Raw genomic sequence first — 15877 nt, 5'->3', positions numbered from 1 at the left:
CTTACCTCTTAACTCTTAAAAGGCTCTACTTGAAGTTCTACGGGTTTTTGTCGATACTTTTATGACTCTAGTGACAGATTAACACGATTTATATACTATTGACAAGAGAAACACTTTTGAAAACATTAAAATGATTTTCTAAAACATTTTTACGTTACCCCTTCACTCTCAAAAGGCTCTAGGCTGGGTTTTTATCGATACTTTTATGAGTCTAGTGACAGATTAACACGATTTATATACTGTTGACAAGAGATACACTTTTGAAAACATTACGATAATTTTCTAAAACACTTCTGCCTCACACCTTTGCTCTCAAAAGGCTCCAATTGAAGTTCCATAGATTTTATGACTCTAGTGACAGATTAACACGATTTCTACACTATTAACAAGAGATACACTTTTGAAAACACGGCCAGTTATTTCTGTGGCCCTCGAAGATAGTCATGGTTAGACAGCGAAGCATTTTTGACAACGGGGCTTTCATTGAGTGCTTAGTTAAAATGACATCATGGTTTATGAATAACGTGTTGCTATGGCTGTGTCTCTATGGAGGATACTCGCTGTCACGTGATACTTAACCCCTTCAGTACCATAACGCGTTTTCATATTCATTCTGGTTAGTATATGGTGAATTTATACAGTTTCAATGACTTATGTGGGGATTAAAGTAGTGAAGACTCTGGCCATTAATCTTCTTACCTCCAAAGACCCTTCCTAATGTAAATAAAATGGTCTAATTACATCCAAATCTCAAGGTAGAAATGCGTCCCAGTACTGAAGGAGTTGAAGGGTGCCAGGTGCGCTATAAGTCCTTACAGTGATTAGTGTGTGAAATGTAAATCTTTGTGAATTGTTATCGTTGTACTTTTTTTTTTTTCATAAGTTAGTTTTATCTCAGTTTTCTTTTTCTTTTGGTATGTTGCAGGAGAAACTTTCCCTGTTTATATTTGCTTAGTGTTGTGATAGATTGTGTTATGTTATGCTGTGTTACGCTGTGCTGTGTTGTGTTATGTCATGTTGTGTTGTGCTAAGCTGTGTTTTGTTATGGTATGTTTTTATGTGATGTGAAGGCATGTCATGTTGTGTTTTGTGTTATGCTATGTTATGTAATGTAATGTTTATGCTATGTTATTTCATGTGCCACTTTATGTTACGTTACTGTAATGTCATGTCATCTCACATTATGTTATACTAATTAGGTAAGGCTACATTGTAAGATCATATTAAGGTACATCATGTTAGGTTAGGTTGGATAAGGCTGTGGTAATTTTAGGATAGATTAAGAGGAAACTTGTGAGAATGAGCTTGGGTGAAATGTTCTGGCAGTGAAATCTTTGTGGATGGAATCTAAGTGGAATTGAAATAAAAGTGAATATGACATGTCTGTGTTTGCTGCTGTGTGTTGTGACCCCGCTGCTGGTGGAGTGCCGTGATAACAATGACGTTTTTAGATGGCCGAACACTTTTATACATTAATTCATTTCATTTCATTATCTTGTTCTTATTAATCCTATTATAGCAGCCTTAACAGACGCCATAGCACTCAACCTAATTTTTGAGTCCACTCCAGTCTTCTACAATTTAGATGACCGAACACTTTTTATACATTATTTTATTTCATTTCATTATTCTTTTTTCTTATTTATTCTATTCATTGATAGTGGCAACATTAATAGACGCCATAAAACTGAACCTAACTACTGAGTCCAATCTAATCTTTTACTACTTAAATGAACAAACACATTGACACATTATTTAATTTCATATCATTATTTTTTCTGATTTATCTTTATCATCGGTAGCGGGAGCCTTAACAGACGCCATTACACACTCAACCTAATTACTGAGTCCACTCCAATCCTCTTCTACTACTTAAAAAACAAATCCTTCTTATCTCACTTCTTAGATCTGAGTTCATCAAGTTTAAACCTGTTATTTCTCGCCCTATCCTGCTCGCTGCTTGAAGGGACACAACGGAAATAACAACACTTTACTCTTACCCAAAAATACAGAAATACTAAGAAAAAGAAGTTAGTATGTACAGCCGGCTACAGTATTAGTAGTGTCAGTTCTTCATATATTAGCTACTGCCATTCTAAACTCTTTATATTCAATAGCAACATGTGTAGTCTTATCATATTGGTACCTGGTTTCTTGTGTCTCATCTTCTTCTTTCATTTATTTCTTACATAAATTTTCTTTTCTTCGTTCTTGTTACCTTCTTACCTGCTTTCGAGTGTCTCATCTTCTTCCTTCATTTCTTCTGCTACTTCTTACTTCCTTCTTCATTTCTTCATTCTTGTTACCTTCTTCTAACCTGCTTTCGAGTGTCTCATCTTCTTCCTTCATTTATTCTTCTACTTCTTACTTCTTTCTTCATTTTTTCATTCTTGTTACCTTCTTACGTGTTCCATTTTTTCTTGGTCTTCGAGTTACAACACCACCTGACCAAATGAAGAAGGCTTTTGTTATTTTTCCTGTGACTGGGTAAAGCTCCTGTTGATGACTAGGCCAGTATTCTGAAACACTTTGCTCTCTCAACCATCACTTCTTCCAAAGGCTCTAGTTGAAGACACTCATGTTTTTTAAGTGTATTTTTATGGATCTGATGATGGATTGACAAGATTTCCAGTTTATTAAAAGGAGGAACTGTCTTCAAAACCCGGCTAGTTGTCTCTGTGGCCTTGCAAAATTGTCGGAGTGAGAGGAAGGCGTTTCTGAAGACGGTAAACCTCAAAAGCCTCTGCGCACTGTCCAACCACTTAATCTGCCACACCTGGTACATCACACGCCCATTCCATCTATACTAACTCTCCTTTTCCTTATGTGCAGTAATATTATGAGGAAATTTGCCTTTTTTTTTCTTTTCTTTTTTTTTTTTTTGCTTTTTCTGCAGTAACATTGATATATTTATTACAGTAACGTTTTGAAGTAAGTTTCCTGTTCTTTTCAACGATAACATATTTTCATAACGGTTTTCTTAGCTTTTCTTCACTAGTATTCGTAATAAATTTTCCTTTTTCTACTGTAACGTTGATTAAAAAAAAAAATGTCCGTTCGTTATATAGACTAGAATCGATAACAAATTTTCTTTTTCACAACAAGTCTTCATTTTTTTTTTTTATCTGCAATAACATTCTTGACAATTTTCTTTTTATGCAGCAACATTCTTATTTCTTTCTTCTCTTTTCTTCTTTATATTTGACATCCTTATAACAATTCCGTATCGTGTCTCTTTTTTTTTTTCTTTATATTTGACATCCTTAACAATTCTGTCTCATATCTTTACTTTTTTTTTTTATATATATATTTGAATTCCTTATAACAAATCCGCATCTTCTTTCTTTCTTTTCTTCTTCTTTATATTTAACATCACTATAACAATTCCACCTCTTATTTCTTTTTCTTTTTCCTTTTTTATACTTAACTTCCTTAACAATTCCGTCATTTATGTCTTTTTTTTTAATATATATACTCTATTTCCTTATAACAAATCTGCCTCATTGCTTTCTGTTTTTCTTTCTTTATATTTGACTTCCTTAACAGTTCCATCTTATATCTTTTATTCATTTTTTATCCTTCATACGTAATTTCCTTATAACAATTCCGTCCATATTTTTCTTCATACATAACTTCCTTCTAACAATTCCGTGTCATATCTTTTCTTAATTTTTTTCTTTATACTTGATTTCCTTAACAATTGCACCTCATTTATTCTCTTCTTTTTTCTTCTTTATACGCAACATCCTTATAGTAATTCCGCCTCTTATTATCTTTTCCTTCTTTTTCTTCTTTATGTTTGACTTCCTTACAACAAATTCACCTCTTATTGTTTTTTTTTCTTCTTTATACTTGACATCCTTACAAGAAATTTACCTCTTTTTGCTTTTTTTTCCTTCTTTTCCTTTATATTTGATTTTCTTATAATAATTCCGCCTCTTATTTCTTTTCTTTTTTCTTTTTTCTTTATACTTGATATCCTTATAATAAATCTGCCTCATATCTTTTCTTCTTTTTTCTTTATAATTGTCTTCCTTATAATAAATCCGCCTCTTATATATTTTCTTCTTTTTTTTATAATTGACTTCCTTATAGTGATTCCGCCTCTTATTTCTTCTTTTTTTCTTTTTCTTTATATTTAAATTTCTTACAAATCCACCCCTTATTCTTTTTTTCTCTCTCCTTTTTCTTGATACGTAACTTAATAACAATTCCGCCTCTTGTTTCCTCACGACATTCCTTCCTCGGCGTGTGTATCGGAAATGACAGACTGAAGAAGACTTTGATTTCTTAGAAGATAACACATTATGACACAAAACGTCACACAACGGTCGTTATTTACCTCCTCCGCCTCTCTCTCTCTCTCTCTCTCTCTCTCTCTCTCTCTCTCTCTCTCTCTCTCTTTAACCATAATCACGCACACACATAATCTTGTTGCTGTTATTGTTGCGCTTATTATTATTATTATTATTATTATTATTATTATTATTATTATTATTATTATTATTATTATTATTATTATTATTATTATTATTATTATTATTACTACTATTACTACTACTACTACTACTACTACTACTACTACTACTACTACTACTACTACTACTACTACTACTACTACTACTACTACTACAATTGTTTTCACAGCTTAAAACTCTTCATAAGCTTTTCCGGAATGGTCTTCCTCGATACTTACACACACACACACACACACACACACACACACACACACACACCCTGCCATGGTTACGAGAAGCCACTACTTCTTCCGCCAACAAATTTCCGCCAGTTGCAAGAGAGAGAGAGAGAGAGAGAGAGAGAGAGAGAGAGAATTTCCTGGTACACATCAACGCATGAAATCTACTCCCTACCCCCCTCTCTCTCTCTCATTCTCTCTCATACACCCACCCACTACTCTGCTAGGAAAGACACACCAGGGAAGAACAACGCTTATGGACACGAACAATAAGAGAGACACACTTATCCTTGGCAACTCTAATTAAAAAAAAGACCGCTTACAAATCAGTAGTTGTTGAAATACTTAGCGTTGTTCTGGAAATACCGACCTTAAGAGATAGCGGGCGACTGAAGAGGCAAGATGAGTGTTGATAGGAGGGAGGGAGGAGGGAGGGAGACTAGAGAGACGGAGAGAGGGAGGGAAGAGAGAAAGAAGGAAGATGTTGAGTGAATGAAGAGAAGTAAAGAAGTGTTGATAGGAGGATGAGAGGGAAGAGAGAGTAGAGGAAAGCGAAGAGAGAAGAGGAAGAAAAAAGACGATGTGAGTGTTGAGAGAGAGAGAGAGAGAGAGAGAGAGAGAGAGAGAGAGAGAGAATCGATAAATTAAAGAGATGAAAGATGAGAGAAACAGAAGATGACGAGGGAAAAGGAGAAAACTGTTCTCTCTCTCTCTCTCTCTCTCTCTCTCTCTCTCTCTCTCTCTCTCGGATAACCAACTATCAGTTTTTACCTCTTCAGTTCTTCAGTTAAGCCTCCTCCTCCTCTTCACCCTCCTTCTCCTCCTCCTCCTGCTCCTCTTACTCCTCCTCCTCCTCCCTGTTGAAGATCTCATCTCAAATCATCTTACATAAACTGATCTCATTAATTTAGGTGTCTCAGAACTGATTACCACACACACACACACACACACACACACACACACACACACACACACACACACACACACTTGTTTTTTTATCTTCTGTTCTATTTTTGTTCTTAAAAGGGGGTTTATTTGGGGGAAGGAGTTTAGAGGGGTGGGTAGTGGTGGAGGGGGGATCGGGAAGCCTTGTTATATTATATCGGTATGTTGCTTGTTATCTTTGGAATGCTCTTGTTGTTGTTGTTGTTGTTGTTGTTGTTGTTGTTGTTGTTGATGATGATGATGATGTTCTTTTCCTCTTCCTCTTGTATTTTTTCCTTCTTCTCATCTTTCTTTTTTTCCTCCTCTTCCTCTTGTTTTCATCTTATTGTTGCTCTTGATTTGCCGTACAGTACGTTATGAATTAAGAAAATAAAGATAGACAGACAGACAGACAGGCAGATAGATAGATAGAAAAATAAATAAAAAGATGGATAGATATATAGATAGATAGATAGATAGGGATAGACTGATACATAAACTAGTTCATTAATCTCTCTCTCTCTCTCTCTCTCTCTCTCTCTCTCTCTCTCTCTCTCTCTCTCTCTCTCTCTCACGTGCCTCACTCTCGTTTTCTTTAAGCCTCACCTAATATTCGTTTTCTTTCCAGTGGTTACCCACGAGCCGCTAACTATTACATTCTTACAATTCGTCCTGTTTTCTCTGATACTGGACCGGTCTTAGCCACCTCTTTCCAGTTCGTACTGTTTCACCGTTTCTCTCTCTCTCTCTCTCTCTCTCTCTCTCTCTCTCTCTCTCTCTCTCTCATGCCGTTTTCTCAGAATGTTACTTATTTACTATAAGAGAGAGAGAGAGAGAGAGAGAGAGAGAGAGAGAGAGAGAGAGAGAGAGAGAGAGAGAGAGAGGATTAACAAATATATCTACAATATTGAGGAAATGTCACGCGATTTCAATGTTGAACGCGCTGAGTCACATGCCGAAAAATTAATTAATTAAGCAGGAATGGCAAGGGTTGAGAGAGAGAGAGAGAGAGAGAGAGAGAGAGAGAGAGAGAGAGAGAGAGAGATACGTTTTCTCTTTTAACGTGGGACAGGACAAACTTCTCGTGTATTAAAATATGTGCCCGTAAGTGGCAACACCTTTCTCTCGCCGTGACTGCCAGCTGTCGCTCGCCTCAAACCAACGGGTATTGATAGAAAAAGTTACTGGCTGTTAACTTATTTCAACAAATATTTGTATTGGAGGAGAATGAACACGGCAAGTGGTTAATGCGTGAGTAGACTCCATTGAGTACATTTAGAAGAGGTGTGATGTGCGGCGAGCAGCGCGCACGTGTAAACATGCCATTTTCCTTGGAAACGCAACCATTCCATGCATTCTGACGCATGCGAGTTGTTGCAAATGAATCGTTACATAGCACTTTCGTCAAATACAGACAAAGATTTGCTGAGATACAGAGTTATCCGGAATAAACGAGCCCTCGATCGTGCCGGGCGGCGTTACTGGAACTTTATAAATACGGGCCACGCTGTCGTCTGCCGCTAGTAAGAACCATGAGCGCAGAGGAAGCAGACGCTATTGAGTTGGACTCCGTGTCCCACGTCCAAGTGGCCTCCGGGCTGGATGGCATGGACAGCCACCTCCATGCCACCACGCACAGCCACTCCAACAGTGTGTATGAGACGCGCTACCAGAAGTCTCTGCGCCACTATCTGACCCGCGAGGCGCTGCCGAAGGAGTCACACTACAGGAATCTTGACTCTATCGTGGATGGATCTGGTCCCCGCCCGACACTCGACGACCTGCACCACAACACGCTCCGAGAGAACCAGGTGAGCGCCAGGCAGGTGTGGGTCAGGTGCGCCCGTGTATGTGTGTGACAGGAGCGGTGTTATGACGTGTGTGGCAGGTGGTTGTTCAATGTTCATGTTATTTGCTGCGTTATTTGGCCACTCAAGTAAAGGGAACTGAATATTTGATGTTAAGATGTTTATGTTACCGAGTGCTTGATTTCGCTTCGTATTTCGCTTAGGTCATTTATGGTGGTGAGTCCTTTACCTGCGTTAGACAGAAGGGAAGGGAATATGTTTATGACTAATCAATTATTCCTTTGCTTCACCACTAAAGGAACTGAGTATTGAGTGGTGGTGGTCATTTATGCTAGTGAATCCTTTATTTTCCCTCGTAATTCGCCAAGGGAAGAAAATTTAATCTTATTATTGGGTTGTCTTTTGCATGTGTGGTGACGAGTAGAGAAGGTGCAGGGTGTGAGATGGTACTTTATATTAGTACTTTATATGTCTTGTGACCAGGGAAGGGTTTGGTGACAGGAGGAGAGAAGGTGCAGGGCGTGAGATGGTACTTTATATTAGTACTTTATATGTCTTGTGACCAGGGAAGGGTGTGGTGGCAGGAGGAGAGAAGGTGCAGGGTGTAAGATAGTACTTTATATCAGTACTTTATATGTCTTGTGATCAGAGAGGTAGAAGTGGGTTACAGTGGTAGGTTATGCTAGTCCTTTACTTGTGGCAGGCCGTATGTAAATAATAGACGTCTGGTGGCTATTTATAAAGGATGTTCGTTTATTTATAGACCAAGTGAAGAAAATATTGGAAGCTGAGTCATTTATATTAGTCTCTCTTTACTTAATGTTGGAGTATCATTTATTTTAGTCCTTTACTCGTATTGTGAGCGAAGAAGAGCAGATGTAAGGTGTTACTTGGTCATTTATATTGGTGAGTCCTTTACTTTTGCTTTAAAGACTCGCTAAAGGAAGAAGAGTATGTTATCGTTTGTATTACTCCTTTACTTATCATTTATATTACTCCTTTACTTGCGTTACAATCAAAAGGAACTAAGAATTACTACACGTCAAGTCATCTATATCAGTTAGCCCTTTAGTCTGCATCATAACTCGTTCAGTAGAAAAAGTGGAGGTCAGTTTATCATTTATATTATCCGTTTTCCTTTCACTCGCATCATTATTGAAGATGATAAAGCAAAGGACTGAGTTATCACGTGTTAATCCTTTGCAATATTCATTTACTCAACTCGAGGGAATGAAATACAAGTTTATCATTTAAATTTATTTCTTTACATGCCAACGAATAGGAACAGAAGGTGAGCGGCGAGGAAACATTGCCACTATTCCTTTACATTAGTCATTTACTTGCACCAAAGCACCGATCACACTCCTCTAGGGGACGTATACAACACTCCTTTACTACACCACTGTCTGTATTAATCTTTTAGTTACTCCTTTAAGATTAGTCATTTATATTAGTCCTTTACACCAAAAACTCACTAATATAACAAATGAACCGCGTGTTGTCTACATCCGTTACTCCTTTATTTCTTATCTCAACGAAGGTGCCGAAGTGATAAAGATAACAGAGAGAGAGAGAGAGAGAGAGAGAGAGAGAGAGAGAGAGAGAGAGAGAGAGAAGGGAAATTCTTGGTGATAATCTATTCAGGATATGGAAGAGGTAACAAGAGCGAAGTGTTATGGTGGTGGTGGTGGTGGTGGTGGTGTCCGAGCAGAGAGAGAGAGAGAGAGAGAGAGAGAGAGAGAGAGAGAGAGAGAGAGGTACTGGATCGGAATGAGGAGAGTTGGAAAAGGGTTAGTTCAGTTGATTGACCAGTTACTTGCACCACCACCACCACCACCACCACCACCACCACCACCACTACTACTACTACTACTACTACTACTACTACTACTACTACTACTACTACTACTACTATTACCTTCTTCTTCTTCTTCTTCTTCTTCTTCTTCTTCTTCTTCTTCTTCTTCTTCTTCTTCTTCTTCTTCTACTACTACTACTACTACTACTACTACTACTACTACTACTACTACTACTCTTCCCTTCTCTTGTATTAGGTAATTTATCTTGCTATTCATTGAGTCTTTTAAGTAGTCTAGTAATTATCGGTCATTGAGTGTTGACAATGGAGAGAGAGAGAGAGAGAGAGAGAGAGAGAGAGAGAGAGAGAGAGAGAGAGAGAGAGAGAGTAATATGGAACAATGGAAAAAATAATTTTAATCTTGTAGGGAGGTGAAAGCGCACGAAGAGAGAGAGAGAGAGAGAGAGAGAGAGAGAGAGAGAGAGAGAGAGAGAGAGAGAGAGAGAGAGAACTTGCGACGATATTGCTTTCATCTCTAACAAACCTGATCTTCTTTTTTTATCTTTTTATTTTTTATTTATTTCTTTTATCTTGACACCATAGAGCACTTAACCTTCTTTCTATCTTAACCCACAACGTGCACACTTTTCACCCCTACAAGCTGCGCTACGTACTTCTGCGCACTTCACTCTCACCTTGACACTCTTCGGGGATTTAGTTTATCTACTCCTGAAATTTATGCTGATGTGGCTTTCAATTAAATCAACCGATGGACATCTTAACTTTACCGAACCCTAACCTCACACGAATAATTTACATCCACCCTCTAGATCTACTTAGCTTCGTCCTTGACATTCTTGTACGTTTACTCTACTTTTTCTCTCGTTTCTGGTAGCACTGTACTGCTTATTGCTTGTAACCCCTTCAGTATCGAGATGTATTTTTACCTTTATATGTGTACGATTAGACCATTTTATTTACATTAGGAGGTTAGAAGATTAATAGTAGCAGTCTTCACTATTTTAATCTCCACATAAGTTTCTGTAGCTGTATAAAATCACCAAATAGTAACCAGAATGAATATGAAAACGCGGCATGATATTGATTAAGTTGAGTATATGTATATATTTCTACTTTACACTGAAACTCTCAATTATGCTTTCTATTTTATCTTCAGTAGACAAAAATGATAAGTAATGTTTGTAAATGATATGCCATGCTAGTGTCGTAGACTTGAATATTTGAAAGGGAAAGGTCATATATATAGATTAGACTGCTCTTATTCTTCCAAGGGACAGAGTAAAGGGAGGAGAAAAAAAGTAAAAGAAAAATATGAAAGTTACAAGTGTAGTAGTGTTTTTATTTGTATTTTTTTGTTTTCCTGCAGTAAGGGCGCGAACAAGGTTATGTAGGTTGTCAGTCAGTCTTATGTGGACACTTGAGACACACGACTTGACTCGACACTGTTTGCAAGATGGATTGGCTACTTACTTGCCTCTAGATTATGTTGCAAGATGTACGTGTGTGTGTGTGTGTGTGTGTGTGTGTGTGTGTGTGTGTGTGTGTGTGTGTGTGTGTGTGTGTGTGTGTGTGTGTGTTAGAGAGAATGGCCTGTGTATCTGTGCAAGCTTAGAGGTGAATGCATTGTTCCCTTTATGTATAGGTGTGTATATTCTCTTAGCCTGTATATTTGCGCAAGTGTAGAGTGTGTAGGTGGTGTGTGTAGGTCGCAGTCTCCGTTTTTTCTTTTGTTTGTGGTATTATTGAGAGCTGAAGTTGATGAAAAAAAATGGTGGGGTGAAAAAATATTACTCTTGCCTTCATTCATAAAACATTATCCGCTTGAATGTAAACAGTTGGATGTGGCAATGCTCGTCTCTCTCTCTCTCTCTCTCTCTCTCTCTCTCTCTCTCTCTCTCTCTGTGCTTAAAAAAACACGATGAATTAAGAAAGGCTTGAAAAGATAGTGAAAAGAGAGGAGTGAAAGTAAGAACGTGTGTGTGTGTGTGTGTGTGTGTGTGTGTGTGTGTGTGTGTGTGTGTGTGTGTGTGTGTTTCGCTTCATCTAAATAAACAATAAGAGAAATCAAGTATTATAAGAGAGAAATACACGTGTTGTTTGTCTTCAATTTAATAAGTATTGACTGGCAATTTGCTCCTCCTCCTCCTCCGCTTCACATTTCCATATTTCACTCATTAACTGTACCGAAGAGTGAGACTAATGGTTCATTCTTTACTTCTTACTTTACTCCTTTCTTTACTCTGCTCCTATTCTTATTCTCACCTCTCTCTCTCTCTCTCTCTCTCTCTCTCTCTCTCTCTCTCTCTCTCTCTCTCTCTCTCTCTGTTATCTTGAGTGCTTTTAACCAACTCTAATGGAAGTTTTGGGTGTTCAATCATATATCTATTATTCTAGAGATAGTGTAATGAGTCTTTTACATTTTAACAGTCTTTAGTAGAAGTTTTGGGTGTTTTCAGTAGTTGTGTGATTCTAGTGAGGGTTTGCCAGAGAGATATCCGTATTCAGAAATGTTTTGCTCTCTTGCAGCGAGTATTTTCCAAGGGCCACAGAGGTGATTAGCGGGGTTTTCAAGAAGTGTTTCTAAAGTTAATAATGCAGAAATCTTGTTACTCTGGCTCTACAACCGTAAAAACACCTTAAAAACTCGTGTAAACTTAAATAGAGCCTTTTGAAATAGTGGAAATGAAGCACAGGTGTTTGAGAATACGAACCAGAGAGAGAGAGAGAGAGAGAGAGAGTTTAAGAATATGGGTACCCTTTCAAGCGAGCGCGTGGGAAATCATCAATGAGTAGTAATAATAATAGTAAGTTGCGAGCGAGTGAGTGAGCAACTGACTGACTGCCTTGACTCCGCTTGGTGACGTACGAGAATTGTGTGCCAAGCTTTCGTACGGTAGATGTAGGCAGGCCCCGCGTGGTGGTAATAATGGTGTCGCGGCGGCTGCTATTAATACTTGATGGGGATGTGGCTGTAATATTAATGCTTACCGTTGTGCTATTATTAATTATTCAGGTCTGGAATGTAAAGAGGTAAATATATACTGTAGTTTGTGCCACTTGTGCGATGCAGTCTTTTGTATTGGAGAATGAAAGGCGGTGTTATTGTCCTTGGCGACGTTAATGAGAGATACTGTAATGATATTGATTTGTAGTAGTAGTAATAGTAGTAGTAGTAGTTGTTGTTGGAGGAAGAGGAGGTGGTGGTGGTGGTGGTGGTGGTGGTGGTAGGGAAGGTGATTAAGATAGATTGATAGTAGTTCTAGAAGTAGTAAGGAGGAGGAGGAGGAGGAGGTGGATAATGGGAGGATGGTAGTATTGTAGTAGTGTTCGATAATCTAGGCGAAGGTAAGATAGCTTTCAGAATTACGTGTGCCCTCAAAAAAAGTAGAATTAAAACGAAACAAATCAACCAAGAATACTAAAGAGATCAAAACAAGTGAGATAAGCCAAGAGAAAGGGAATTACCGCATTTCACAGCATATTATCGTGTCTTTCCATGATTCTATTGTTAATTCGTACGACTGGCCTGCCCTCACGTACCCACCGCCGCGTGTTTCCCCGGATCGACAGTGAAGGGAGAGGAAGTGGCGAGCGTAACCCTGACTTGGAGGCGTTACTAGGGGATAAAAACACTCTTTATATTTAACTTAATGCTAGGGTGAGTCTGGGAAGCTGTGGAACCCGCGTACGATAATGGCCCGTTCCGTGTATGAGAGTTTTGGATTGGAGTTGAAAGATGGAGTATAATAGTTGAGGTTTTTTATTTTATGGTGTTTTTGTTTACTTATGTTGCAAGGTAGACAGTTTGAGATTGTAGATTGACGTACTTGGAGGGAGAAGGTATATAGTAGTAGTGTTTAGTGAAAGAATATAACACAATAGGAAGAGATATGGTTCGGGCATTTTTCGTCATATAGAAAGTACTTACTTCCCCCTCTCTCTCTCTCTCTCTCTCTCTCTCTCTCTCTCTCTCTCTCTCTCTCTCTCACCCACCATACATACTATTTTTACCCTTTCTCCTTCTATTTATGGACAGAGGGGAAGGTAAACACGCGGTACGTCGATAAAGATAGGTCATGCCTCGAGTGAACTCCCTGCATGGTGTATTAACGCTACGCAAACCCACCTTCGTATTTGTCTTGGGGTGCGTGACATGCATGGCAGCTGTGACGGGGTATAGGAAGGGTGCTGCATGGTTAGTGTGTGTGTGTGTGTATGTGTGTCTGTGCGTACGTGTGTGTGTGAGAAAGTTAAGGTTAGTACATTAATTCCACGTGCAGTCTTGATGGAAACCTTCACCTGCTGCCTGTGTTCCTGCCCAGCATCCCAGACCACTTGTCTCTCCTTTCAGCCTCACGTTAATGGGTGTGTGTGGTGCGTTTGGGTGTTTGGGGTTTTCCTGATGTGTTGTGTGTGTGTGTGTGTGTGTGTGTGTGTGTGTGTGTGTGTGTGTGTGTGTGTGTGTGTGTGTGTGTGTGTGTGTGTGTGTAGATACAAATATAGACACCTACATTTACCTTTTTACATTTACATTAACATTTACATTTATATTTAGGTACATTTGCTTACTTACTCATACGTGATGCTTAAGTGAATTGATATTTTAAGGTTAAGTGTCATATTTTCAGAGAGAGAGAGAGAGAGAGAGAGAGAGAGAGAGAGACAGAGGGGGGAGGGGTATTCAACACGTGTAATCAGGTAAATCTGAACACCTGGCGTAAAAAAATTCTGACTCATCTAATAACCCATACTACTACTACTACTACTACTACTACTACTACTACTACTACTACTACTACTACTACTACTACTATTACTGTATTGGTATTCAGATTATTCCTTATCCATGCATTATACCTAAATCCTCCTCCTCCTCCTCCTCCTCCTCCTCCTCTTTCCTTATATGTAAAATGTGAGAAGGGGAGAGATGGCAGAGATGGAGATGGGGTGGAGGAAACGTAATTATCGTCTCTCTCTCTCTCTCTCTCTCTCTCTCTCTCTCTCTCTCTCTCTCTCTCTCTCTCTCTCTCTCTCTCTCTCTCTCTCTCTCTCTCTCTCTCTCTCTCTCTCTCTCTCTCTCTCTCTCTCTCTCAGTTGCTGTTTATTCAATTTTCTAATTATTATTATTATTATTATTATTATTATTATTATTATTATTACTACTACTACTACTACTACTACTACTACTACTACTACTACTACTACTACTACTACTACTACTACTACTACTACTACTACTACTACTACTACTACTACTACTACTACTACTACCACCTCTGTAAATCACCACCACCACTATTACTACTACTACTACTACTACTACTACTACTACTACTACTACTACTACTACTACTACTACGGGAGCAGGTGTATTGTCTTCGGTGACCTTTCTGCGGCGGCCACAAACCCGTTTATCTGAACTTAGAGCGGCGTAATCTTGAACAGGTTTGCGTTGGCTTGTGGGGCGCCGGTGACCTGGTCGGCATAGGCTGAGTACTGATGTGTGTGTGAGAGAGAGAGAGAGAGAGAGAGAGAGAGAGAGAGAGAGAGAGAGAGAGAGATGATCTAGCTCTCTCGACTGATGTTTTTTTTCCTCAATAGCTCAATAGATTAAGAAAATATATAATGGAGAGTTAGGATAGGTATTTTTTTTATATTTTCTCCATCTATTTTTGTATTTCATCAATTTTAACTGGTATTATTAACATTGTTTCTTTTAATTGACATGCGAGTTTACCTGTTGTGCGGAAAAAAAAATGATTTACTGTATTTATTTTTATATTTGATCAGTTTGCCTTTTATTATTACATTATTTCTTACAATTGCTAGGAAAGATGATCTGCTCCATTATACTCTTCAAGTTGAACCACACCAAAGACTTATCTACTGTACATCCACTTTACTATAACCATTACTTGTTATAACTCAACGATACTTTTATTCTTTATCTAATTCACTATCGTCATCACTTTTCACAACACAAGAATGCGACGATTCGAAAAATTTCACCTCATTGCAATCAACCCTCTCTTCTCTATTTTACTACCACCATTACACCTTTACCATGTGTCTGTGGCTTACATATCCCTCCTCCTGGCCTTCCCCCTTACCTGTCCGTCCCTCACCTCACCTCCTGCCTCTTCACCTGCCTAGTTATTCCCTTCCTGGGCACCTTCCGCGTGTCTTCAAGTGTGAGGCGTAATCCAGACAGTGTTCAGGTGTTCTGTTCGACCTTGCATATCTCTAGCCAAGGGTCTTATTTTAGCTTCCTGTTGCCTGGGTGTCGTGTGGAGTACGAGTGACAGTTTGTTCATTTTTTTTCTGATCTTTTTTCTCTTATATTTGTGATTTGTGGTTTTGATTGCTTCCAGTCTATCTCGATCTGTCAGTGTCTGTGTTTCCGTTTCTCTGTTTCTGTCTCTTTCTTTTTGTCTTTCTTACTATTTCTCTCTCTCTCTCTCTCTCTCTCTCTCTCTCGTAAAAATCACAGGTGCGCATTATAGTGTGTGTGTGTGTGTGTGTGTGTGTGTGTGTGTGTGTGTGTGTGTGTGTGTGAACATTTAGTTTATTTAGCTGCACTTACTCATAGCGCGTAATCCTTTTACACACACACACACACACACACACACA

At 38.6% G+C, this 15877-nt stretch overlaps 1 protein-coding gene across 2 annotated transcripts in view; it reads left to right on the top strand.

Moving 5' to 3' along the window:
• The window catches only part of LOC123499301 (solute carrier family 12 member 3-like), a 128357-nt gene that overhangs the window by 25169 nt on the left and 87311 nt on the right, over positions 1 to 15877 (top strand). The window contains exon 1 of one of the 2 annotated variants that reach the window (XM_045247103.1): positions 7064 to 7431. The exons of the other annotated variant lie outside the window; for it this stretch is intronic. Coding sequence (XP_045103038.1) covers positions 7153 to 7431 — 279 coding nt within the window. The 5' untranslated portion in view covers positions 7064 to 7152. Of the gene's footprint in view, positions 1 to 7063; positions 7432 to 15877 lie in introns of those variants that run through there. 2 annotated transcript variants of the gene reach the window in all.

Source organism: Portunus trituberculatus, chromosome 49, assembly GCF_017591435.1.
Source record: "Portunus trituberculatus isolate SZX2019 chromosome 49, ASM1759143v1, whole genome shotgun sequence".
In the NCBI taxonomy this organism is placed as follows: domain Eukaryota; kingdom Metazoa; phylum Arthropoda; class Malacostraca; order Decapoda; family Portunidae; genus Portunus; species Portunus trituberculatus.
Note: the sequence above shows the minus strand (reverse complement) of the source record. Positions and strands in the feature narration are given on the sequence as shown.